Source organism: Macaca mulatta, chromosome 16 (assembly GCF_049350105.2).
Source record: "Macaca mulatta isolate MMU2019108-1 chromosome 16, T2T-MMU8v2.0, whole genome shotgun sequence".
Lineage (NCBI taxonomy): Eukaryota > Metazoa > Chordata > Mammalia > Primates > Cercopithecidae > Macaca > Macaca mulatta.
Genome location: NC_133421.1, coordinates 52,141,611 through 52,169,282, shown reverse-complemented (window position 1 = coordinate 52,169,282; position 27,672 = coordinate 52,141,611). Strand labels below are relative to the sequence as shown.

The 27,672-nt window shown below is 45.2% G+C and overlaps 1 protein-coding gene and 3 long non-coding RNA genes across 5 annotated transcripts; 1 reads left to right on the top strand and 3 right to left on the bottom strand.

The window, feature by feature from the left end:
- Positions 1-9,891: 9,891 nt before the first annotated feature.
- LOC144335523 (uncharacterized) lies at positions 9,892-14,188 on the bottom strand. Of its 2 annotated transcripts, none has more exons than XR_013406451.1 (2): positions 12,627-13,447; positions 9,892-12,018 (listed from the first exon to the last, which is right to left on the bottom strand). It is a non-coding gene; the product is annotated as an uncharacterized LOC144335523 (long non-coding RNA). The 2 variants fall into 2 exon arrangements; XR_013406452.1 differs by lacking the exon at positions 12,627-13,447 and adding an exon at positions 13,687-14,188 and having other exon boundaries at positions 10,834-12,018.
- Positions 14,189-15,964: 1,776 nt separating this feature from the next.
- MRPS23 (mitochondrial ribosomal protein S23) lies at positions 15,965-26,357 on the bottom strand. The gene is given in 5 exon segments (NM_001266488.1): positions 15,965-16,301; positions 16,992-17,118; positions 17,251-17,328; positions 25,599-25,769; positions 26,306-26,357. Coding segments are annotated over 5 exon segments (573 nt in total). The 5' UTR covers positions 26,350-26,357; the 3' UTR covers positions 15,965-16,148.
- Positions 20,521-24,377, bottom strand: LOC144335527 (uncharacterized). Its single transcript, XR_013406456.1, has 3 exons — positions 24,358-24,377; positions 21,599-22,609; positions 20,521-20,919 (listed from the first exon to the last, which is right to left on the bottom strand). It is a non-coding gene; the product is annotated as an uncharacterized LOC144335527 (long non-coding RNA).
- LOC144335525 (uncharacterized) lies at positions 21,214-25,770 on the top strand. Its single transcript, XR_013406454.1, has 2 exons — positions 21,214-22,661; positions 25,173-25,770. It is a non-coding gene; the product is annotated as an uncharacterized LOC144335525 (long non-coding RNA).
- Positions 26,358-27,672: the final 1,315 nt, after the last annotated feature.

Here is a 27,672-nt window from a genome sequence, read left to right as displayed (position 1 = left end):
CCTTTAGGTCCAGGCCTAGGGTAGCAGGCTGCCCCTAGAGATTGTGTTCTTCATTCTGGGGGATGCTGTCTAATTTTTATGTATTTATATGCTGCTTCATTCAAAAGAAAAAAGGGGGAGAGTAGATAAAAAGGTGCTTATGGGGCCAGGTGCGATGGCTCACGCCTGTAATCCCAGCACTTTGGGAGGCTGAGGCAGCCGAATCACGAGGTCAGGAGATCGAGACCATCCTGGCCAACATGGTAAAACCCTGTCTCTTCTAAAAATACAAAAATTAGCTGGGCATGCTTGCATATGCCTGTAATCCCAGCTACTTGGGAGGCTGAGGCAGGAGAATCGCTTGAACCCAGGAGTCAGAGGTTGCAGTGAGCCGATATCCCGCTGCTGTACTCCAGCCTGGCAACAGAGCGAGACTCGGTCTCAAAAAAAAAAAAAAAAAAAAAAAAGGTGCTTATGGAAATACATAATAGGATGAATATAAAGAATGGGGACATCTGGGAAAAGGGGGAGAAAGATCAAATGAAGTTTAAGCGAAAGTAATGTACAAAAACAATGCCAAGAATCAGTAAGAGTAGGGTGACGGGCACACCCATTCCCTCCAGTGGGAGCAAGTCGGTGCAGCCACTCTGGAGCGCAACTTGGCATCACCCAGAAAGGGAAAGATGAGCTCTACCGCCCAGCAATTTCACTCCCAATGGCATACCCTGGCTCACAGGGACTCTTCCCTGCACACATGTACAAAGAAACAGGGATAATCATGTTCCCTGCAACATCCTAGGGACAGCAAAAATAAAAATAAAAATAAACAACTTGGCCGGGCGCGGTGGTTCACGCCTGTAATCCCAGCACTTTGGGAGGCTGAGGCGAGTGCATCACGAGGTCAGGAGATCGAGACCATCCTGGCCAACACGGTGAAACCCCGTCTCTACTAAAAAAAAACACAAAAAATTAGCCAGGCGTGGTGGCGGGCGCCTGTAGTCCCAGCTACTCGGGAGGTTGAGGCAGGAGAATGGCATAACCCGGAAGGCGGAGCTTGCAGTGAGCCGAGATCGCACCACTGCACTCCAGCCTGGGCGACGAAGCAAGACTCCGTCTAAAAAAAAAAAAAATTAAAATAAATAAATAAATAAATAAATAAATAAATAAACAACTTAAACCTCCACCAAGACGAAAATAAATATATAACAATAATAACCAACTCTCTTTTTAAAAAATCAGGTTTTTTTTTTGAGACAGGGTCTCAGCTCTGTCGCCCAGTCTGGAGTGCGGTGACACAGTCATAACTCACTGCAGTTCAAGGGATGTTCCCAAGTAGCTGAGACTACAGGTGTCCACCACCAAGCCAGGATAATCGTTTTGTTGTTATTGTTTTTATTTATTTATTTATTTTTTTAAGACAGAGTTTCGCTCTTGTTGCCCAGGCTGGAGTGCAGTGGCGCAATCTCAGCTCACCAAAACCTCCACCTCCTGGGTTCAAGTGATTCTCCTGCCTCAGCCTCCCGTGTAGCTAGGATTACAGGCATGCGCCACTATACCAGCCTAATTTTTGTATTTTTAGTAGAGACGAGGTTTCGCCATGTTAGCCAGGCTGGTCTCAAACTCCTGACCTCAGGTGATCCTCCCGCCTTGGCCTCCCAAAGTGCTGGGATTACAGGTGTGAGACACCATGCTCAGCCAAAAATTACTTCTAATGTTTATTTTTTAATTATGAACTCTTTTTAATTTATTTACATAGTGTTTTCATTCTACTACATACATAAAAATAGAAGCTACAGGTGAATTAAGTTTATTAATGTGGTCTTAAAACATCTTCCTGTTCAGTCTGACATGTATGAATCCCTTTCGGACTCCATGTCATTGATGTCTGCACTTTTCTACATACCTTCCTGTTCTGTTCTATGAAGGACATTAGTGATATGGCATTTCTTAAAAGAATGTTCCATTAGTGCTTATGAGACCAAGTCTTACACTACATACTGGGAATATTTTAAATGCTTTTCACCTATTGAATCATTTATTTTCACCTCTGTTAGACAGGTGGTATCATCAGCCCCATTTTACAGATGAAGAAACAGACACAAGAAGAGGAGGTTAAGTCATGTGCCCAAGTCACAGAACTAGTAAGTGGCAGGGCTGGGGTTTGAACCAAGGCAGCCTGGCCCCAGAGCCGTACTCTTAAACCCTACGTATTCATACACTAGTCTTAGAATAGATTACTATACAGCAGTGAAAATGAATTAACTAGAGTTACATGTGGCAAAACAGGTGAGTTTCAAAAGAAAACTCTTGAGTAAAAAGATCAAATTACAGAGGGATACAGGCAGTATAAAGCCACTTTTATAATATTTTAAAATGTGTAAAACAATATTGTATGTTTGTTATAGATGCATATGTTTGTAGAAAAAAAATATTATTTTTTAAGTGGGAAAAGTCCAGGAAAACATCCACCACAAGAGTAGGGATAAGAAGAAAGAGATCAGGAATGGATACAAGAGGCTCGTGTCTTAACCTGGGTGATGGGTACATGGATATTTGTTGTATAGTCTCTGTAATTTTTGAATGCCTGAAGTATTTCATAATAATCAAAAACAGTGCCATCTCCTATTCCAGAGCTGCATGTAACTGTAAATTAAGCTCTGAATTTCCCCACAGCCAAAGCTAAGAGGGAAACTAAGACACCAAATTTGCCACGACCACAGAAGCAAACCACCCCAGTTGTTCAAAAGCAGCACAGTTTTTGTTTTTCTTAAGCTAAAACGTGAAAGATATTTCTCCCATGGGCCTTCATAGAGGAAAAAATGGGCAATAACATTCCTACAGAAAAAAACAAAAGTCTGCCTCATACAACCATTTCCTAGCATCCCTCGATGCATTGTAATGGCTTAATGCCAAAGCAGCGTTCGGAAGAAGCGGCTCAGCCGGGCGAGGTGGCTCAGACCTGTAATCCCAGCACTTTGGGAGGTCAAGGCAGGAGGATCGCTTGAGCCTAGGAGTTCAAGACCAGGCTGGGCAACAAAGAAAGACCCTGTCTACACACACACACACAAAAAAAAAAAAATTGAAAAATGAGACAGGGTCTCATACACCTGTAGTCCCAGCTATTCAGGAGGCTGAGGCAGGAGGATAGCTTGAGCCTGGGAAGTTGAGGCTACAGTGAGCTTTGATCACGCCCCTGCACTCAAGCCTGGGTGACACAGCGAGACCCTGTTTCCAAAATAAAAAATAAAAATAATTAAATTTTAAAAAAGAAGAAGCTGCTCTATAAGGGGAACTGTCTTTATTGCCAGCTTCTGGGATATTTCCAGAGAGAACAGACCTTCGTGAGAAAGAGGGAAGCAGGCCGACTTGGCCACGGTAGCCTGTGGACTGACACAGCCTTAACTCTGGGAAGGACCCTCCTTCAGACTCCTGCTCAGGGGCCTGGGACCCGTAGCTGCAGACAAGTCATCAGTATATCCTACAGTCCTGGGATCTGAAAGCATTCACCCTTTGTTTAGTTCTTCTCGTGATCACTCAGAAATCTTGGACCCTGAGTCCATCCAGCGGTCTGTTGAAACCGTTGGCTCTTACCTTCATCTTACAAAGGAGGGAGCCAGCTAGGCGCCGTGGTTCACACCTGTAATCCCAGCACTTTGGGAGGCCAAGGCAGGCAGATCACCTGAGGTTGGGAGTTCGAGACCAGCCTGACCAACCCATCTCTACTAAATATACAAAATTAGCCAGGCTTGGTGGCACATGCCTATTATCCCAGCTATGTGGGAGGCTGAGGCAGGAGAATCGCTTGAACCCAGGAGGCGGAGGTTCCAGTGAGCTGGGATCGTGCCATTGCACTCCAGACTGGGCAACAAAAGTGAAACTCTGTCTCAAACAAACAAACAAAAAAGCTGATTATTTAGAGATGTAAAGGTACCCACCAGACGCATTAAAAACAGAAATGGTTAAAACTAGTTGGCCCCAAGAACAGGCCTGGGGTCGGAGGGGTGGATAGCCTGTTCAGAAAATTGTGGAGAAATTTGAAAATGGACTGAGTATGAGGAAATCTTCAAAAACTGGCTGTTCAATACCATGTTGTTGGGTTTGATAATGGTATGGTATTGATACAAGAAAGGGTCTTATTTTCCAGAGAAGTAGGCTGAAGCCTTGGGTGAGAGAGGTTTTGCGGGAACTTGCTTTAAAATACCTTAGAAAAGCTGGAAGCTATCGCTCATGCTTGTAATCCCAGCACTTTGGGAAGCCAAACTGGAGGGATTGCTTGAGTCCGGGAGTTCGAGACCAGCCTGAACAACCTGGTGAGATCCTGTCTCTACAAAAAATCAAAAAATGAGGCGGGCAGATCCCTTGAGCCCAGGAGGTTGAGGCTGCAATGAGCCATGATTGCACCACTTGTACTCTCGCCTGAGTGATACAGCAAAACCCTGACTCAAAAAAACAAACAAAAAATAACAAAAAACACTTCAGAAAAAATATAGATGAGCAAAAATAGCAAAATATTAATAATGGCTTAGTCTACATGATAAACATATGGAGGATCTTTATATGATTCTTTTTTTTTTTTTTTTTTTTGAGATGGAGTCTTGCTCTGTCACCCAGGCTGGAGTGCAGAGGTGCAATCTCAGCTCACTGCAACCTCCACCTCCCAGGTTCAAGCAATTCTCTTGTCTCAGCCTCCCGAGTAGGTGGGATTACAGGTGTACGCTGCCATGCCTGGCTAACTTTTTGTATTTTAGTAGAGACGGGGTTTCACCATATTGCCCAGGCTGGTCTCGAACTCCTGAGCTCAGGCAGTCCACCTGCCTCGGCCTCCCAAAGTGCTGGGATTACAGGTGTGAGCCACCACATCCAGCCCATTCTCTCTACTTTTATGAATGCTTCCATAATCAAATTTTAAAAATGTGCTTGTTTTGTTTTGGTTTGGTTTGGTTTGAGACAGGGTCTTGCTCTGTCCCTTAGCCTGGGGTGCAGTGGCATGATCACAGATCGAGGTTTCACTGAAACCTCAAACTCCTGGGCTCAGGGGATCCTCCCACTTCAGCCTCTGGAGTATCTGGAACTACAGGCACACACTACCACACATGCCTGGCTAATTTTTAAAAAATTTTTTTTGTAGAAATGGGGTCTCACTATGATACCCAGGCTAGTCCTGAACGCCTGGCCTCAAGTGATCTGCCTACCTTGGTATCCCAAAGTGTTGGGATTACATGTGTGAGTCACCGTGCCCAGTCTGAAAAGATTTTAAATAAGTATTTAATAAATCTTGGAAGGTGCTGATTCTATTCATCTTGGAGCTCCGCTTGGACCTATGGACCCAAAGAACAGGACTTCAGGGATCCTGTAGCTCAACCCCCTCATCTTACCAATGGCTAAAAAGGTTTGAAAGACTTACCAAAGTCATACAGCCAACAAGTGGATGAGCTGGGGCCAGGCTGGGGTCTCCAGGAGCATTACCCAGTGTCCTGTCTACAGTCTCACGTCTGCCTCATTTTTGGACAAAAGGAGCTATTTTTAAATGTCAATAAGCAACCGGAGTACGCTCAGTTCTTTTTTTCTTAAGGCAGACATTGCCCATGGGTCACTGGGATCTCATACGTAAAAAACAAACCCTGACTATACCCTGAAAGTTTTATTCTCTTCAACATAACAGTGAGGTATATTCAAGTCCTTTAGATCTTAGAGGCACTCCTTTGGGGGTTGGCAAAGCATGTGTCAGTCGAGCAATAAACATCTGTCATCTAGAGCTCATTAATATTAATTACAAGTGGCCAGTGGCTCAGGGGACCTCAGTCCTGCAGATGAGATTTTCCTAAATTTGACCTTCTTAGACTTCACAGGTGTTTAAAGTGGTTCTTTTAAGAAGCCAGTCTATGGCTGGGCACAGTGGCTTACACCTGTAATCCCAGCAGTTTGGGAGGCCAAGGAGGGTGGATCACTTGAGGTCAGGAGTTCGAGACCAGCCTGGCCAACACGGTGAAACCCCCATCTCTACTAAAAATACAAAAATTAGTTGGGTGTGATGGCACATGCCTGTAGTCCCAGCTACTTGGAAGGCTGAGGCAGGAGAATCATGTGAGCCCAGGAGGCGGAGGTTGCAGTGAGCCAAGATCACGCCACTGCAGTCCAGCCTGGGCTGCTACAGAGCAAGGCTCCATCTCAAAAAAAAAAAAAAAAAAAGCCCGGGGGCAGTGGCTTACGCCTGTAACCCCAGCACTTTAGGAGACCGAGGCTGGCGGATCAACTGAGGTCGGGAGTTCGAGACCAGCCTGACCAATATGGTGAAACCCTGTCTCTACTAAAAATACAAAAATTAGCTGGTGTGGTGGTGGATGCCTGTAATCCCAGCTACTGGGGAGGCTGAGGCTGGAGAATCACTTGAACCCAGGAGGCGGAGGTTGGAGTGACTGGAGATCGCACCACTGCACTCCATCCTGGGTGACAAGATTGAAACTCCATCTAAAAAAATTAAAATTTAAATCTAAATTAAAAAAAAAAAGCCAGTCTAGGCCCATTTCAATAATCAAAAGGGAAGAAATAAACAGTCCCAAGTATCAGAGGTTAGGTTGCCCAATAAGCCAGAAGGGGCCTGGTCAGAATGCTACAGGACTGTGGGACACTCTGGTGCCTTCTGTCTGCCTGGAGCTTGGGTTGCCAGACCCTCCTCCTTATCTGGCCCATCTCCCACGGCGCTTTTGTCTTCTCTCACATACAAAAGTAGGAAAGTTGGGGATGGGGCAAAGTTGCCAAAGACAGGCTTTACCTCTTACATTTAAATTGGAATTTTTCTGGGATTAAGCCCACTACCTCTTGTTCTAACCTTGGGGGCCCTAGAAGAGTGGATAGGCAGAGAAACCAGATGTGGCTCAGGCACACTCACCGAGGTGACCTGGATCCCGGGCACTGAGCCTTCCCTTTTCCCATCTGAAAATGGAGCCCCTGCCCATGCTATGGGAGTCAGCCTGTGGCTGCTGGCAGTAGTGGCAAAGCCAGCCTATTGTCCCTGACGTCACACTCAAGGGGGCTGGAAGCCTTGAGGAGCCAGTCAAGTGACATCTGTACCAGCCTGGTTCTCAGAGGGAAGCCAGACCCGAGAAGGCAATGGGCTCCGGGAGGGCAGAGGAGGTCACCTGAGCTGCAGAGAAGGGGCAGGGCCATTTCACCCCACTGGGCGGGAGCCAGTGGGGGCTGATGATAAAGCTCAGGACCTCCTCGTATGCACTGAATGTTCCAGAGATAACCCTGAGCACACCTAGGGTTTCCCCCGAGCAACTGGGAGAGGAGAGGCTTTGCAGAACAATCCTGCATTTCCTGCAGAATTTTCTAGGAGGCAGAGACTAGAAAGCTGAACTTTTCCACTAGTTGTCCCTCATCCTGCCACACTCCCTCTCCGGAGGCCCTCATCTTGGAATCCACACTGCTTCTGGGTTGAAGGCCAGTAGCATCACCACCCGCCCCACAGCCATGTTCTTCTTTTCTGAATTGTTATTTTGTGTAACAGTAGAAGGCCATAGAGTTTACAAAGTTCTGCACGGCCAGCATCTTGTTTGGGTTTTGCACCCCAAAACATACTTGATGCTAATATTATTTTCCCCGTGTCAAAAACAGGGAAATCATTCATTTGTTCACTTGACAAATGTACTTCCAAAAATCTATTAGGTTCCAGATTCTCTCCTGGGGCTGGATATGGCTCAAAATGGTCAAGTGATTTCTCCAAAGCCATGGCCACAAAGGACTGGTTTGAACCCAGTCCTTTTGACTGAGAGAGGAAAAAGGTCAGAGCCCTTCCCCTGTAACCCACCTGGGTGGCACCCTTAGCTCTGTGCTCCTCTGGCCTCACAACCCAGGTAATCCAAGGCAGAGGGGCTCACCATACACCTGCAGACCACCAGAGCAAAATAGAGTGGGAGGGTATGAGACAGTAGGAAGGGCAGGAAGGTCATGGATAGATCTTTCTGGTCCTCCAGGCCTCACCCCCACCCTGCCCATCATTTCTGCCCTGGCACCCACTGCCTCCCCCTGCCCTTCATAGGGAGAAGCTCCAGAAAGAGTTTCAGAAACTCCTCCCTAATTGCTGACTAGCCCCACATCCCCAAAACAACATCTCTGACGTGGGACCCATTTTCCCTGGCCAGGCCTCTAGGTAGTGACCCTCTGGCTTTCCTCCATAATCTGGGGCAAAGAGGGTGGAGGAAGAAAGCAGAAAAGTGTGCTTGAAAGGAAGGCAGTGGGGGGGAGTGCAGCGGGGCAGCAAGGAGGCAAAAAAGGGCTGGGCACGGTGGCTCACGCCTGTAATCCCAGCATTTTGGGAGGCCAAGGTGGGAGAGTCACTTGAGGCCAGGAATTTGAGACCAGCCTGAGCGACATAGGATAGAGACCCTATCTCTACAAAAAAATTAAAAATTAAAAATTAGCTTGGCATAGTGGCATGAATCTGTAGCCCTAGCTACTTGGGAGGCTGAGGCAGGAGGACCGCTTGAGCCCAGGAGGTTCAGGCTGAAGTGAGCTATGATTGCACCACTGCACCCCAGGCTGAGTGACAGAGCGAGACTTTGTCCCTAGTTTTTAAAAAAGGAAGCAGGAAAGAAGAAACAGAACGAGTGTCATTGAGTGTCATTTAAAATGCTAGTTTCCACACACACGCTTGCCCACGCGCATACACAATCCAAGAAGTTACTAAATAAATGCACATTTTCCAGTGGAACCTACCAGCATGGGATAAGTTCCAAAAGTGGATAGTTCCCAAGATGTTCTCTAGTTTCTTCCTTTGTTGTTGTTGGTGGTGTTTTTTTAATTTGATTCATTTACTTGGTGCTAGAAGTTTGGAAGGAGATAACTACTGGGGGTGAGGGACACAGAAAGCTGTGTTTAGACGAGTGGCTGGTGAAAGGGGACACAATACCCCTTCTTGTTTCTTCTCCGTGTTAACCTAGCACATGTTAATCCCTCCCCGCCCAAGACAGTGGCTGAAAGCCTTCTAGGCATTGACAGCAAAGACAGTACTCTGCAAGAACTTTGTTCACGTTCTCATTCAGTCCTCACAGCAACTCAGTGAGGTAGACGTTATTACCCTTGTTTTACAGATAAGGAAATTGAGGTTCAGACTGTTTACTAACTCCCCTAATGTCACCAGACAAAGCAACAGATCAGGGTTTCAAATCCAGGTCTGTTCTCCAAGGCCTGGGTTTTTTCCGCTGCTCCGCCTCCCTGCCTGCACTGTTCTCTCTCCCGCTGTCCTCCACAGCCAATTCGCAGATGTGTCATTGACTGGAGAAGGTTAGGAAACATTGCTCTGGGCAGAGTCTCCAGGGGCTCAGCGCAGTAAGCTCCTTCTTCTCCAGCTCCTATTATGGTACAAACAGTGCCGCTGTCCCCGGCAGGCCTTTGTCATTTGTCCCGTGGCCTGTCCCCTCCATCTCTACCCCATCCCAATAGCACCCCAGGACCTCAGCTTCCTAAATTTCAGCCAGAACATTATTTTACAAGGACACTCGTCAACCTTGAAAGGCAAGGTACCCCGAGGCAAGGAAATGACATGACTGTAGTTGAACAGCATGAGAGTGCAGCGCCATCTAGTGGTGCTGAAACCAACAGGTCCCAGGCGGTGACATTTTCAAACAATCAATATCTCATTATTAACCATAATCACAACCTGATGTTTACTTTTAGAGAAATGTTCAGCAGCAAGGGCACGTGCACTTTTCTGCATGTTTCAGAGGCCTGCGATCCTAAATGCCACAATGACTATTCAACAGTGTCCTGCCCATGAGCAAACAGGAGAGATTGATTGTATATCTTTTTCATCCAAGCTGCTCACCAAAAACAAAGCTCAGTTGAAGCCACTGACCTTTCACTAACTGCTGGAAGGAAAATGCTTGATAAATAATAAATAGACCACTATTGGATCTTGCTTAGAACTATCTTTTAATTAAAAGAACTGAGCAGCTAGAAGGTCAGGTGACTGACATTTATTTCAGTTGCAGTCCAGGAAAAGCGTTTGTTGAGGGTAAAATGATACTTGAAATGCATTTTCGTTGTCAGCCAGTATTCCCCAGAAACCCCATCTGTAATCTGCATGGATGGAGGGTGGTGGTGGTGGTGGTGGTGGCTGGCAGTGGCAACATTTTGTAGGGAACGTAACACTTAACTTCCTGCCTCCTCTGCCTTCCCCTAGCAACCTTTTCTTTTTCGTGCTGCAGCAATAACCACTTGTCTGGTTCAGCATCACCACAGAAACTGCTTCAGGGCTGGGCTCATCCAATCAGGGACCCGCCTGCCACATTGAGCGCTACCCTAGGAGTGACATGAAAGCCATTTCCTGTCTTTTCCACAGGAGGGCAGGTGCCCTTCCTCTGCCAGCCAAGGTGACCTCGACCAAGTTGCTCACTGAACCTGCTCAGCCATCCCTCATCTTACCCAGCATGGTCAAAGGCTCAGAACGCATGACTAACTTAGCCCGAGTCAGGCTCCCACCTTTCGGCTGTTCTGGAATTGAGCTCAGGAACATAGAGACCAGGAAGAAAACAGCCTCGGCCTTCCCCATCCCCTCCTCCACTCGCCTTTGCTTGCCCCTAGCTCCAGTCTTCTGGCTGAGGCTGTGCCAGTTTGCGTTGACTATCAGCACCACATCGTGTTCTCTGCCCTAACTCCCATGTACTCAGGAAAACTGCCAGCCCATTCTGAGTCAGGCTGGGTCGCAGATGAAAACTGAGGATGGATGAGGCCCAACTCCGGTGTGCCACGTCTGGATTCCCCGGAGCAGAGGCAGGCACCAGTGCCAGCCTCAGAGAAAATCTTACTGTCCCACTTGAGTGGCTTTGCTTAAAAAAAGAAATCTGCTGAAGGTTTTTAAGTGGCACACCATCATTTATTTACAGAGAAAGGTATCACTTTAACAAAATCAGGAATCCTTCGGGGGGCAGATTATTCTGTAATACCACTTTCATTATCAGAGAACTCTCGATACAAAGTGTTCTACAAAACTACAAGAAGAATCGGGCTAGCCTTTTAAGGACACCATCAAAAATCAGGCCTACCCAATAAAAGCAAAGTCAGAGCTCTATAAAATTTGGTGAATCCGGGACCACTTCAATAAGTCTGGACATGTAAGTGATGGAAGATGTGGGATGTGAATTTCTCTTGCTAGCTTTCTCATCCCTCCTATTCTATCACTTAAAGCATTTACCTGCCAGCCCCCCACATCCTGGGTCTCTCTCCACTACCCTTGGAAAGCTCGTTTATTCTCCTGGCTCCAAATCTTACCCCTGTAGACACCTATCCCTTATCTCTGTCTGCCACTTACATGGTACCATCACCTTCAACTTAGTTGGTTGAGAATTGAAGCTCTCTCCCCGGAGAGCACCAGTTCCACGTCACCAACTGGGTGTTAGTGATGCTGCTAAGTTTTCTAATTACTCAGGTTTGTGACCTTGGACTTGCTGCCTCCTTTTTGGTCCCTCTGACATGTCTCCTCTTTCCTCCTTCGGCTGCCCACTCCTCCATCCCATTCTTTATATCACTCCTAGGCAAACCTTTCTTTGACCTGACACTGCTTTCACTACATTCTTTCCCTGCTCAAACCTCCCCATACCCAACTGGCTCCTCCAGGTAGTTGTCAAGGCCACCATGCTCTTATCTCATCCTCTCTGTTCAAATGGGCTTTTCCACCACTGCTCAAAATAGCAATAAAACCACTTGCCACACATTACAAATGAGCTTTGCACTCAATATCTCAATTAATCCTCACAGCACTAACTGGAAGCCAAAAAGGCAAACAGTGTCCATATTTTACAGGCTGAAATACTGTGACAGGCACAGGGTCACACAGTAAAAACTGCCTAGAGTATCTAGATCTAGAACCCAAATCTTCTTGTCTGGTGCAAACTTCGCTGTAACCTGGATATATGCCTTCCTCGCGCCTCGGATTCAGCAAACCCGTAGGAGGGTCTGCTCCTGAAAGGCTGTTTAACGTTTCAATGGGTTAAAAGAATAAGAATTTCTGCCCTCCTGACTGGGCGCGCTGGCTCACACCTGTAATCCCAGCACTTTGGGAGGCCGAGGCGAGCTGATCATGAGGTCAGGAGATTGAGACCATCTGGCTAACACGGTGAAACCCCGTCTCTACTAAAAATACAAAAAATTGGCCGGGCGTGGTAGTGGGCGCCTGTAGTCCCAGCTACTCGGGAGGCCGAGGCAGGAGAATGGCGTGAACTCAGGAGGCAGAGCTTGCAGTGAGGTGAGATCGCACCACTGCCCTCCAACCTGGGTGACAGAGCGAGACTCCATCTCAAAAAAAAAAAAAAAAAAGGAATGTCTGCCCTCTTTTATACTTTTTTTTTTTTTTTTTAATTTTATTTTTCGAGAAGGCGTCTCCTCTGTTGCCCAGGCTGGGGTGCTGTAGCATGATCTCAGCTCACTGTAATCTCCGCCTCCTGGGTTCAAGCGATTCTCCTGCCTCAGCCTGCCAAGTAGCTGGGATTACAGGTGCCTGCCACCACACCTGGCTAATTTTTGTATTTTTAGTAGAGACAGGGTTTCATCATGTTGCCCAGGCTGGTCTCAAACTCCTGACCTCAGGTGATCTGCCCATTTTGGCTTCCCAAAGTGCTAGGATTACAGGCATGAGCCACCACACCCACCCTATACTCTTAATAGGTAGAGAATCATTACTACTTGAATGAAGGCCACAGTAAATGAGGCAGGAGTACAAACAGTAGACCAGGTAGACCAACAGCAGTGAAGCACCTTATGAATACAATCTGTAGGGGGTTCAGTAAGGGACTTGATATTATGTAGTTTCTGAGCACAGACACCATTTGAAAAGGGCACGGAAGGTTCAATTCCTACAGACCATGGTGGAAGGGACGGTGTTCCTGGCCAAAGAAACTGCATGTACATGTCCATCCCACTGCCTTTCCAGGGTCTCATGCAGTATTCCTAGACAAATCCAGAACTGATTCCTTGCCCCTGAACCTCTACTGTACTTTTATATCAGAGTTTAAAAGGATTCCTGTTCATCTTGCTGTTTCACAAGTCACTCCTGTGGTCCCAACTCGATTTTAAGCTTTTGTTGTTGTTGTTGTTGTTTTTGAGACAGGGTCTTGCTCTGTCGCCCAAGCTGGAGTGCAGTGGCACGATTTCAGCTCAACTGCAGTTTCTGCCTCCTGGGTTCCAGCAATTCTCCTGCCTCAGCCTCCTAGGTAGCTGGTATTATAGGCACACGCCACCACGCCCAGCTAATTTTTTTGTATTTTTAGGAAAGATGGGGTTTCACTATGTTGGCCAGGCTGGTCTCAAACTCCTGACCTCAGGTGATCCGCCCGCCTTGGCCTCCCAAAGTGCTGGGATTACAGGCATGAGCCACGGAGCCCGGCCTGATTTTAAGCTCTTTAAAGCCAAGAATGCAGTCATGCTTCCATTCTCTCCAAAACGTGATGGGGATCTGATGATGGCTTTTGCCCAAACTGTGGGAATAGTTCTGAGTTTTCAGAGTAAGCTTCACACCTTTCACTATGTTTTGATCACTGAGACTCAACCTAAAGAAGTCAATGAGTGACAGCAGCTTTTTTCCCCATCCAGAAATTTGCTATACAGGGATGGTCTTTCCCTTCTGGTCCAGAGTCCCAGTCTGGTTTAACAAGATCAGAATGTGTAGGGAAATGCATTCTCATACATTGCTATGAGAGTCTAGTTAAGCACAATTTCTATGGACGAAGATTTGCAAACTCAAAATGATCTACTCCTTGATCCAGCATCCCGTAACTCTAGCAGCCCATTTGCAACACAGTAAAACAAAGAACACTTTCTTCAGTCAGGCACTGATTAAATCACAGTGGATCTCTGAGACATATTAACTAGAAAAGCAAGGTACAGAACAGTATGCATAGTGTCCCATCCATGCCCAAAATATTTCTGGAAGAACACACAAGGAAATGGTGACAGTGGTGGCCTCAGGGAAGGGAAAAAGGGTGGCTGGTGAACAGGGGTGGTAGACTAGCTTTTTACTGTTAAGTTTTGAACCATGTGCATGTATAATTTTTTTAAAGAATTATGCAACAAATAACTTCTTTAAAAGTCTTCAGCCCCAGTACAGTGGCTCAGGCCTGTAATCCCAGCACTTCGGGAGGCTGAGGCAGGAGGATCGCTTGAGGCCAGGAGTTTGAGATCAGGCCAGCCTGGGCAACATAGCAAGATTCCATCTCTACAAAAAAAAAAAAAAAAAAAAGGTTAAAGAGCCAGGCATGGTGGCACATGCCTGTAGTCCTAGCTATTCGGGAGGTGAGCCAGGATGGCTTCGGCCCAGGAGTTTAAGACTGCAGTGGCATATGCGCCACTGCACCCAGCCTGGGTGACCCAGTGAGACCCCCATCTCCTAAAATTTAAAAAAAATGTAAGGCCAGGCATGGTGGCTCACGCCTGTAATCCCAGCATTTTGGGAGGTTGAGACGGGTGGATCACTTGAGGCCAGCAGTTTGAGATCAGCCTGGGCAACATGGTAAAACCTGTCTCTACTAAACATACAAGAATTAGCCAGGCTTCATGGCATACACCTGTAATCCCAGCTACTCGGGAGGCTGAGGCAGGAGAACTGCTCGAACCCAGGAGGCAGAGGTTGCAGTGAGTCAAGATGGCTCCACTGTACTCCAGCCTGGGAAACAGAGTGATACTCCATCGCTTAAAAAAAAAAAAAAAAAAAAAAAAAATTAAAAATCTACAAGAGGAGGAAAACAAACAAAAATGGGACATCAACCCAGACATGAAGGAAAAAAATTTTTTTAAGTCTTCATCATTGTGGCAAAAAAAACCCTGCCCTTAAAAACCCAGAAACCTAAGGTTTAAAGAGATGAGTGACCCCTCAATTCTTTGTTCCTCTGAGAACAGACTGTGTCTTTCATCTGCTTTTTAAGTCCTCTTCCCAAGGTCTGGCCCGATGTTTGGTCTCAATGGTTGTGTAATGTCTTTGAATGGATGAAATTTACTTCCCTACCAAAAAGCAAAGCATTCTCCAAATGCAAGCAATTGTGAAACAGTGATAAAGGTCGAGGGGGAAGCAGCACGGCTGAGAGCTGCTTTTGCCTCATGTATTCATTCACCTGCATAACTGAGCACCCACGTGCATGGATGTGTACCATGTCCAGACTGTGAGATGTGGACCTGCCTCACAGCGTACCAGGAGAGATGAGACCACACACAAAGAACCACTGGATAGAAAAGCTACATGAGTTTTAAAATAGGGAATTTCTGAAGCAGCTTACTACTGACAGCTGAAAACCACTGGCTTGACCACATATACAAAGGCTGCAATCTCAGAGGGATATTTCATGTATTTAGTAAAACCTAGGGAAATGAGGAAGGCAGGGCAGTTGATAAAGACTTGTAGGTACACCTTGGCCCCAGGGAGGCAGGTGGATGCTGGTGGAGAGCATCACCTAAATTAGCTGCCTCCTTTCTTGGCAATCCTGTTATCTACACCATATGAATCCAGTCTTTAGCTGGATATAACCATTCATTCACTTATTCATTCAGCAAGTATTTACTGAACAGCCTAGTCTGTGCAGACCTATGTTAACTGTCTCCAGCACACTCAATCCATGACATTAAAGTTACAGTTTTGGCCTTTGTGCATTAGCAATGACAGGTCCCCACTCTTACCACAAAGTGCAAGTCAGCTTGGCCTCTCAAGTGGAAAGATAATCATTCTATAGCAAGAAGTACAAAGATTCTCTGCAGACAAAACCAGTTAGCCAAGGGATCACACCATGTGTACATGTAGAAGTTTGATGGATCAGAAGAAATATGTACCAGGGAATCAAATGTAGCCAGCCCACATACTAACAAACATCAAAGCAAGCCTAGTCAGACTGAGTCCCATTTGAACAATCTTTATAAAGGTTTCTTCATGTTATTTACAATTCAAAGTAAATTTACTTTATAAGCAGCTAGGGAATTCTTTATTTAGTAATGTCCTAACATAAAAGTTCGCATAACTGCTTCTGTCAAACTATGATACCGAGCTTTATGACAACCCAGAAATAACTAAGAGAAGGCAAACATAATACCTTAGAGATCAGGAAACATTTACACAGTTCAACTGTTTAAAAATAGCTCAACATTCAGCCAGTGAGTAGCGTGAATGCCAGCATACACAGTATACAGGTCCTTCAGGGAGGCGAGAGACCTTTCAACTGGTCTGCAGGTGCTTCCAAATGCTGGTCCTGTGGAACTTCTTTCTGAGTCTCGTTCTCTTCCACCGCAGTCTGTGGTCTGACACTCAAGTGTTCGGATTTCCAGGAATCGTGACTACCTTCATGTTGCTTAAAAGACCAGATGTAAGTATCACACAGGTGTTATATTTTCACTCAATTAATTGGCTAAAGATATATAACTAGGCATATTCTATCACTGAGTGAAAAATTTAGCACTAATATCTCAGATCCAATTCTACTATAACAAATAGTAAACATGATTTTAAAAAGTCTATAGAACCACAATTTCAAAAGCCCTAATGACGACTCACTTGTTTCAAGTAGCACTCATTACCACAAAATTCTAGTATATTCAGTGTAACAGTATTTGACCTGGAGTTTAAGAACATAAGCCAAGGTTAGGGAAAGAAAACCAAGTCTCTCTTTAACTTCCATCAGATTGGCAACTCTGGTCAACCCTCTGCATCTGCAGGTTCTACATATGCAGATTCAACAAACCACAGATCAAAAATATTTTAGCAGTAAATAAATAAAAAAATAACAATAAAAAAATATAAATTTTTAAAAATAGAGTATAACTACTTATATAGCATTTACATTGTGTTATGTAAGTGATTTAGATATGATTAAAGTATATGGGAGGATATGTGTAGGTTATATGCAAAACCTACAGCACTTTATAAAAGGGATTTGAGCATCCGTGAATTTTGGTATCCGCAGGGGCCCTAGTACCAAACCCCTGTGCATACTGAGGGACAACTATAAACCCAGTAACAATTTTAACAATGAACTACTCACAGTCCTTGCTTCGCCAACTCGTCTTAAAATGACACCTTCTGCCAATAAAGCCTTCCCTGTTTCCACAAATAACTTCTCTTCATCTGTTTCTCCAAGTTTCTGCAGCTCAGTGTACTTCTCCACAAACCTGTAATTCCAAGCAGTCACATTTTAGGTCTGTTTGTAAGCGTTGTTAAGACACGCTGTTACACAGTATCAAATGGATAATGAAATCCTTAAAAAATAATATGAATAGCCTAGGACTTATAAAATGGCTTACCGTTGACAGGTAGACTTGTAGTTTGGATTGAACAGATCAAAAGCTCTTTGACCAGACCCATACACTGAATAAAACTTCCTAGAAAATGCAAACAACATAATATAAATCTCTGATTATAGACTGTGAATGAGAATGGAATAAAAGAAATAAATAAGTGCTAGTTCCTGAAGAGTTAAGTACAGTACAACCCACAAAGCCTAAGCTGAACAGTTTTGTTTTTTTAGATAAGTAATGCACACATGCACATGGTAAATACATCAAATAGCACAAAAGGGTGGCCAGTGAAAAGTAACACTCCCTCCCATTTCTGCACCCCAGCCCCCCAGTTCCCTTCCCAGGAAGCAATACTAACCAATTTCTTGTATATCCATCCAGAAATATTACACTAATATACTAGCACATATGCACTATCATTCCCTGTCCCCAGCCACATTTTTAACCCAAAGAATAGTAAACCTTGCTCTACATCTTGCCTTTTTAAAAACTGAGGTATGGCTATGCACAGTGGCTCATGCCTATAATCCCAGCAGTTTGGGAGGCTGAGGCAGGCAGATTACTTGAGACCAGGAGTTCAACATGGTGAAACTCCATCTCTACTAAAAATACAAAGAAATTAGCAGGCATGGTGGCATATGCCTGTAGTCACAGCTACTTGGGAGGGTTAGGTGGGAGAATCGCTTGAATCCAGGAGGCGGAGGTTGCAGTAAGTGGAGATCGCACCACTGCACTCCAGCCTGGGTGACAGAACAAGACTCTGTCGCAAAAAATAATAACAAAATAAAAATAAATAATAAAAACTGAGATAAAATTCACACATCATAAAATTAACTCCCCCCCCTCCGCCCAAAGAGACAGGGTCTCACTGTGTCACCCAGGCAGGTAGCAGTGCTGTGATCATAGCTCACTGCAGCCTCAAACTCCTGGGCTCAAGCAATCCTCCTGCCTCAGCCTCCTGAGTAGCTGGAACTACAGGTTCGCAGCACCACCATGCCTGGCTAAGTTTTAAATTTTTTTGTAGAGATACAGTCTCACTATGTTGCCCAGGCTGGTCTTGAACTGCTAGCCTCAAGAGATCCTCTCACCTTGGCTTCCAAAAATCCTGGGCTTACAGGTATGAGCCACTGTCCCCAGCCCAAATTTAACATTTTTCAGTGTGCAATTAAGCGACATGTAGAAAACTCACAAAGCTGTGCAACTAACACCTCTATCTAGTTCCAAAACACTGTCATCACCCCCAAAGGAGGCACTGTATCTGAGCAGTCACTCCCCATTTCTCCTCCCTACATCTTGCCTTATCAGTGCATGGAGATTGTTTCCAGTCCTTTGCTACTCTAAACCGTGCTGCAATCATTATCTCTATTTATAATTTTAGCGCACCACGTAAATAAGTCTGTGGCATAAATTCACAAATGTGGTATTACTGGATCAAGGTACGTGCCTTTGTAATTAAGCCTTCCAAATTGCCAAAATGCTTTCCAAAGTGGCCGCACCAATTTACATTCACATCGGTAATACATGAGTGCCTATCTCTGCACACCCTGACCAAATGACATTCTCCAGCTGAGCATAGAGGCTCATACATATAATCCCACCTGCTTGGGAAGCTGAGGCAGGAGGATCTTTTGAGGCCAGAAGCTCACCACCAGCTTGGGCAATATGGTGAGACCTGAGACCCTGTCTCAAAAAGAAAAAGAAACAAAACAAAACAAAACAAAAAAATATATACACACACACACATGAGCCAGGTGCAGTGGCTCACACCTGTAATCCCAGTGAAAAAATATATATATATTTAGACCAGGTGTGGTGACTGATGCCTGTAATTCCAGCACTTTGGGAAGCCAAGGCAGGAGGATCACTTGAGGCCAGGAGTTCAAGACCAGCCTGAGCAATATAGTGGGACCCCATCTCTACAAAAAAATTAAAAATTAGCCAGGAATGGTGGCATACACCTGTAGTCCCAGCTACTCAGGAGGCTGAGGTGGGAGGATCACTTGAGACCAGGAGGTCAAGGCTGCAGTGAGCCATGATAGGCGCCACTGCATCCCACCCTGGGTGAGATCCTGTCTCAAAAACAAAAACAAAAAAATACACAAACACACACACACACACATACACACATACACACGCACACACGTTCTCCAACTTTTTGATCTTCGCCAACCTGATAGGTAAGAAACCAGAACTCTTTATAGTTTTAATTTGCTTTTCTTTTGAAAGAGACTGGACATCTTTTCGAGTTTAAGAGCAAACTGAATTTCCTTTACTGTGAACTGTCCAAGTTCTTTGTCCACTTTTTGATTTGATGGCTGCTATGGACTAAATGTGTCCCACCAAAATTAGTATGTTGAAATCCTAATCCCCAATGTGATGATATTTAGAGATGGAGACTTTTGGAGATAATCAGGTCATGGTAATCAGCCCTCATGATGCGATGAGTGCCCCAATAAGAGATAGGAGAGCTTGCTTCCACTCTCTCAATGTGAGGAATCAGGAAGACAGTCCTACCCAGAACCTGACCCTACTGGCACCCTGATCTCAGACTTCCCAGCATCTGGAACTATGAGAAAGAAATTTCGTTTGTTTATAAGCCACCTGGTCTAGGGTAATTTGTTATAGCAGCCCAAACTATGACAGTGGTCTCTTTCTTAATGATTTCTAAGCAAACTTTGTAGCCACATACATAGAAAATTAGTCCTTTGTCATATTGCAAAAGTCCATTGCAAAGATCTTTCCCAGTTTGTTGGCTGTCTTTTGATTTTGCTTATGGTACTTTTTTATACAGAAAATTTTAATATTTTCTTTTTTTTTTTTTTTGAGAGGGAGTCTCGCTCTGTCGCCCAGGCTGGAGTGCAGTGGCTGGATCTCAGCTCACTGCAAGCTCCGCCTCCCAGGTTTACACCATTCTCCTGCCTCAGCCTCCCGAGTAGCTGGGACTACAGGCGCCCACCACCTCGCCCAGCTAGTTTTTTGTATTTTTTAGTAGAGACAGGATTTCACCGTGTTAGCCAGGATGGTCTCGATCTCCTGACCTTGTGATCCGCTCGTGTCGGCCTCCCAAAGTGCTGGGATTACAGGCTTGAGCCACCGCGCCTGGCCAATATTTTCTTTTATGGCTTCGGAGTTTTATATCATGCTTAAAAAGACCTTTATCACTCAGATGATTTTTTAATTCTCCTATGTTTTCTTCCAGTACTGTTATGATCTCACTTTTTACACTTAGGTTTTAATACATCTTTTTGTTTTATTTATTTTGTTGTAAGTGCCTTCTTTTTTTTTTTTTTTTTTTTTTAGAGATGGGGTCTTGCCATGTTGCCAGGCTGTTCTCAGTGCAGTGGCTATTCACAGGTACAATCATAGTGTACTACAACCTTGAACTCCTAGACTCCAATGGTCCTCCTTCCTCAGCCTCCCAAGTAGCTGGAACTACTGGCATGTACAACCACTCCATAAGCTTTTTTAAATATCAAAAACACAAAAAAAAAAAAAAAAAAAAGAGGGCCACAAAGAGCTTCAATAAATTATATAAATACAAGATAATATTTTGGCATTAATAGAAATAATTTTTATATGTTCTGACAATAGTAAAAAATTTAAGAATAAAAAAAGAATTTAAAGAAATAATATTTAACAGGCTGGGCATGGTGGCTCATGCCTGTAATCCCAGCACTTTGGGAGGCCGAGGTGGGTGGATCACTAGAGGTCAAGAGTTTAAGACCAGCCTGGCCAACATGGTGAAACCCCGTCTCCCTAAAAATACAAAAAAAAAAAAAAAAAAATTAGCCAGGCGTGGTGACACATGCTTTTAATTCCAGCTACTCGGGAGGCCGAGGAGGAGAATCGCTTGAACCTGGGAGGTGAAGGTTGCAGTGAGCTGAGATTGAGCCACTGCACTCCAGTCTGGGAGAGAGAGAGAGCGCAACACTCTGTCGCAAAAAAAAAAAAAAAAAAAAAAAAAGGTAGTATTTAACAAGAGGGACCAGTAAACTATTCCACATTCTCCAATCATTTATCACCCAGTTCCAATGTTATCTACAGCAGAAGCACAAATGATTTTTTTTTAATTTTTTTTTTATTTCTTTATTTTTGAGACGGAGTCTCGCTCTGTCGCCCAGGCTGGAGTGCAGTGGTGCAAACTCGGCTCACTGCAACCTCTGCCTCCTGGGTTAAAGCGATCCTCCCACTTCAGCCTCCAGATTAGCTGGGACTACACGTGCACACCACCACGCCTGGCTGATTTTTGCATTTTTAGTAGAGATGGGGTTTCACCATGTTGCCCAGGCTGCTTTCGAACTCCTGACCTGAAGTGATCCACCCGCCTCAGCCTCCTAAAGTGCTGGGATTATACCTGAGAGCAAAGCACAAATGATTTTAATGTATCAATGAACCACAAAGTGCATGCAATGGGTCTGAGAAGAAAGGTGCTGAAAAAGCATTTAATCTCCTTAAAGATCTCATGTCCTATGCCGAAAATTTCCAAGTAGAGCAAGAACATACTTGTTCTACTACCTTAAAAGAGTGCTGGGGTTAGGGGTCCCAGGGGGAAGCCTGGGCTCCAATTCAGAACATAATGACCTTATAAATTCCATTTTCTAGCATCCTGAAATAACAGTAAGAATAATGGATGTGTATTATCAAAGTCAATTAGGCACATTCATTGGTCTAAATATTTAAGAGAAAAAGGAACTAGACAAATTCTAGGTACTAAAAGCTAACTAACATCAGTATTCAAGGGGAGGGGCTTTGTCACTAAACTCCTAGTGAGAGATTTACCACTTATTTAGATCTCAGATAAATGTATAGGGATGCTAAATGTGGCCATAGAAGTGGTTTCTAGCCTACTGTTGCTGAAATTGTTTCAGAAAACTAATAAAACTCTGATGGCCATTCTCCAAACAGTCCCAATTCTGGCCCTCCACCATTCCTCTCCAAGGAATTTTCTTGCATTTCTCTCTACCAGCCTCATAGTTCATCTGTTCATTAATCCATTAGCTTCTTCATTCAAGAGACAATTAATAAGCAACTTACATGCCACACATTGGGCTAGGCACTGAAGTTACAGGAATGAATGTGACAATGCCTGGCCCATGACAGTGCTTAATGAATGTTTGTTACTGAATAAAGACAGGGCATTTGTAATGTAGAGCTATTAAAGACAAGCTAAGGCCACAACAGGGGCAGTATGAACAAAGCTCTCAGGGCATACAAAAGGGGAAACATGAAAACTGACTGGCAGCAGAAAAGTAGTCCCAAAAAAGTTGTGACATCTATTTTCTTTTTTTTTTAGTATGAAAAAAATAGAGAACTTTAAAGATATTTTTAAGAATGTTGCTAGGAGGCCAGGCAGGGTGGCTCATACCTGTAATCCCAACACTTTAGGAAGCCGACGCGGGCGGATCACAAGGTCAGGAGTTCGAGACCAGCCTGACCAACATGGTAAAACCCCATCTCTACTAAAAATACAAAAATTAACCAGGCGTGGTGGCGTGCACTTGTAATTCCAGCTACTTAGGAGGCTGAGGCAGGAGAACTGCTTGGACCCGGGAGGTGGAGGTTGCAGTGAGCCAAAATTACACCACTGCACTCCAGCCTGGGTGATAGAGCGAGACTCCATCTCAAAAACAACAACAACAACAACAACAACAAAGAATGTTGCTAGGAAACCATTAGAAGCACCTTTTCTGTGACTAAGTTTTGGGAAAAGGAGAGTGAAGGAGGAAAGAAGATTAAAGAATGAATATTTCTACTAGTTTCAACCCCTCATTTGCACTTTGAAAGATAACTCAGAAAAAGAGAGTTGAGTTTACTGAAAAAGACTTTCCCAAACCCGCTAAGCCTAAAGGCAATGAAGCCAGCAAAAAGAAAAAGTGGGTAGATTTGAATACATAAAATACTTCAGTGCCTAGCACAATGTTTAGCACAATGCTTAACACATAGAAGGCACCAAAAAAATTAGTGGAATGAAATAACCAGCTTCTATAAATTAAACAAGCATTATTAATAACAAATAACATATAAATAAATGTCTGGAGTGTATGTCAAAGACTTAGTATCTTCAATTCAATAAAGAATTCTTACTGATCAAGAATAACAATTATTAAAATAGGTAAAGAAGACAGATATTTCAAAAATAAATTCAAATGGCCAATAATCATGAAAGTAGAGAAACTTGTCAAAGAAACAGAAATTAAAATCTCTAGACACAATTACTGGTTTTCTTTTCCCAAGACAGAGTCTTGCTCTGTCGCCCAGGCTGGAGTGCAGTGGCATCATCTCAGCTCACTGCAACCTCCGCACCCAGGTTCAAGCTATTCTCCTGCCTCAGCCTCCCAAGCAGCTGGGATTACATGCCCGGGCCACCACACCCAGCTAATTTTTTAATTTTTAGTAGAGACGGGGTTTCATCATGTTGGCCAGGTTGGTTTCGAACTCCTGATCTCGTGATCCGCCTGCCTGGGCTTCCCAAAGTGCTGGGGTTATTATTTTAAAACCACCTAGATCAGCCAGGTGCAGTGGCTCATGCCTATAATCCCAGCACTTTGGGAGGCCAAGGCAGGCAGATCATGAGGTCAGGAGATCGAGACCATCATGGCTAACACGGTGAAACACCGTCTCTACTAAAAATACACAAATTAGCCAGGCGTGGTGGCAGTCGCCTATAGTCCCAGCTACTCGGGAGGCTGAAGCAGGAGAATGGCGTGAACCCGGAAGGCAGAGCTTACAGTGAGCCAAGATCGTGCCACTGCATGCCAGCCTGGGAGACAGAGTGAGACTCCGATTCAAAAAAAAAAAAAAAAAAAAACTACCTAGATCAGGATCCTGTCTCTTTTGGAGACAGGGTCTCCCTCTGTTGCCCAGGCTGGAGTGCAGTGGTGCAATCTCAGCTCACTGCAACCTCCACCTTCTAGGTTCAAGCAATTCTCCCACCTCAGCCTCCAGAGTAGCTGGGACTACAGGCACCCACCACCATGCCCGGCTAATTTTTGGTATTTTAGTCAAGACAGGGTTTCACCATGTTGCCCAAAGTGGTCTCGAACTCCTGAACTCAGGCAATCTGCCCGCCTCAGCCTCCCAAAGTGCTAGGATTACAGGCATGGGCCACCATACCTGGCTCAGAAAAAAGAAAATCTTAAATAATCATTACCAATACTGACAAGGATAAAGTAAGAACTCCAAGAAACTGCTAATCAGAGTGTAAACTAAGACAACTCCTTTTTTTTTTTTTCGGTAGAGACAAGTCCTGCTATGTTGCTCAAGCTGGTCTCAAACTCCTGGGCACAAGCTATCCTCGCCTACGCCTCCCAGAGCACTGGGATTACAGGCACAAGCTACCACATTCAGCCTGTGATTTCTTCTTTATGCTTTCCTCATGTATCTAAATTTTCTACAAGTAGCATGTGTTGCTTTTAGAACAAAAGAGGAAATACTCTTGCCACTGAGCTTAAGAAAAAAAGAGAAAACGGATGCTAAAAAAAATAAACAAAGAACACATGATTTTCCTTTAAATTCCTAGTGATTTGTCTCACTCTGTCGCCGAGGCTGGAGTGCAGTGGTGCAATCTCGGCTCACTGCAACCTCCACCTCCCAGGTTCAAGCAATTCTCCTGTCTCAGCCTCCCGAGTAGCTGGGACTACAGGCACCCACCACCATGCCCGGCTAATTTTTGTATTTTTAGTAGAGACGGGGTTTCACCATATTGGTCTGATTCGTCTCGAACTCCTGACCTCAGGTGATCCGCCCGCCTTGGCCTCCCAAAGTGTTGGGATTACAGGCGTGAAACACCACGCCCGGCCTCTCTTAGACTTTTAAGCATCCTTTCATCTGAGTGGCTTCAAAGATCCGGACTACTAGATCCATAGACCACGTTCCTCCTATCTCTACTCCTGGAGAAGGCAGGCATAATGATCACCATAAGCTTGGAGTCAGAGATGTGATTCTCAGATCTGCCACCCTCCTATGTATTTAGTAATTAATAGAAGTTAGCTAATTTCCCGGAGCTTCGCAGTCTCCTTGAATAAAACGGAAACAATACTTCCTTGTAAGTTAGAGTAAGGCCTTTAGAGAATGAGATAATGCTTGCAAAAGTACAGTTCCTGGCCCAAAGCAGATGCCCAGAAACAGGCAGCTATAATTGCAATGATCTTTCAGTTGCTGGGCTCCAGATTCCAGTTTTCAGAACTTCAGTTTCACTATGGGGAAGGGGTGCTGACTCCCTAATTTGGCTAGATAAGTCTTCTCCACAGGGCAAGCCCCTGACTCAATTTCATATTTGAATTCCCAGACTGCTACCGAAACCTCCCCTTCTTAAGTTCTGTTGCCTCCTGTCCACTACAGGGCTGAGCACTCACGCTCTAATCTGATCCTCGTGGTACCAGATGTCCTGGATGGAAGCTTTGGCTTTGCCATATCGCAATCGGGGTCTTTGGAAGACGGGCTCCCTCAGCGGGGGAAAGGCGTTATATATGTCCAACCACAGAGGTTTCTCCTTCAGCACCCCGGCCCGAATCAGGTTCCGAGTCCTTAGAGAGGGAACAGAACGAAACTGGGTCATTTACAGTAGCCTGCCAAAGCCCCTTAATCAGTCTAGCACAGCTTGGGACATTAAAGGTATTACGCGGTTTGCAACACAGATAGGGGGAGGACTGCTCCCCACCTACAGGGAAGGTCTGTCCACATCCCAAACCAAACTAACAACGCTCAGGGGTTAAATCCCTCTATCTTCTTTTGTGCGTCCCACCCACGTTCCGTCACGGAAAAATTCAAGAGCGGTCTAGTCAGGCCCATCGGGCTCTTCCTCCCTTCCTCTTCCCAGAGACCTCCACTCGGGGAGAGGCGGCTGCAATAATCTTTAACATGACACATAAACGCAAGGAGAGGCATCCTCAGGTACAACTATTCGAAGCCAGAAGAAAACATGGGAGTCTCACCCAGCTCAGCCCCCGCACCCTGCAGAACGCCTCGCCCTGCTCAGGTCCGCCCCAAGGAAGAGCGTGACCAGCTGAGAACCCCAGCCTGGGGGAAGCACCCTCAGCCCACCGCGGCTCGGAGCACACACCGCGAGAAGACGCTCCCTACGGTTTCCAGCCGGCTGCCTGCCATGATCTGCGCCTGGGATCAAGCGTGACTAGCTGCTACCGGAACCGGAAGCGGCTGCTCCAGATAAAGGGCGCGTAAGTTGCTGGCCGAGCCGAGGATCACTGTGCTTTCACCACAGCCCCTGCGGGAGAGCGGCGCAGGCAGAAGCAAGTGATAGGCCGAACGGGCGCGCTCCGAGGTTACTTGCCAGTTTCAGGCAGGAGCACTCGATAGCAGAGCCAAAAGGGAGGGAGCGAGCCAAAGCCGGACAGAAATAATAAATGACCGAGCTGGGGGAGGGATTCATTATGGTGGTTGCTTTACTCTCTGTCGCCTTGTTGAGCCAACTCCTCTGAAAAGGTGGAGCCACGCGGAGGAGAAGTAGTGGGGCAGAGTGGGGGTGAGGCGCAGCCTACAGTCCTGGGGAAGCCAACAAAGGCCGAGATTTGAGGTCACCAGCTCTAGGCCCACGCTGAGCCTAATGTTGTTCAGAGTCACAGACTACGCAGAAGAAAACGAAGGCCGGAGAGGGGCCGTCACTTGCCCAGCGTCGTGCTAGATTTCGGGCCTCCGCCTCTGGCTGTGTAGTGCTCCCACTAAGCCCCTCGTCCCCGGAGTGCCACCTGCATCCACGCTAACTGGGATGCTGGCTGCAACTCGTGTTTCCCGCGGCCGGCGTCGCGGGCTACCTCCTCCTTGGAACTCGAAAAGTGAAAGTGTCCGGAACAAACAAACGCCGAGAAGGAAACGAAAAAATCTGCAGAAAGTCATCTCTCAGTGTTAAACTGTAAAAAAATATAAACTGTGTGTAGCGTATACCCTTTGACCCAGTAATCATATTTCGGGGAAAGAATCTCGTAGAAATTAAAACATCAATTCATGAGGATGTTTGCTTAAGGATCATCGTTGCAGCATTGTTTGTAGTGGGAAAAAAAATCTATCAGATGAGAAATGGCTGGAAAATTATTGTTCATACTTTCTTTGAAACCCTATGCAGCTATTAAAATGAATGAGCTAGATCCATATGTATTTACCTAGGTTAACGTACATGACATGTTTAAATGAAAGACGAAGTGGCAAAGAAACATGTTTAATGGAATCTCAACGTGTTAGGAAAAATAAAAGAAAAAGAAACACCTCTATATATGTTTGTGTTTGAGGATAGAAATTCTGCAGAAGGACACCCAAGGCTGTGAACATGGGGTATCTTGGAGTGAAATTGCAGGCAGGGAAGGGAGAATTTTTTCTTCCTTTATACGTGCTTCAGAGTGTGACTTGTAAAGAGATGGTATTCATATTTGAACTTTTAATCCAATGAATGTTTTGAATCACACACAATGTCTCCTG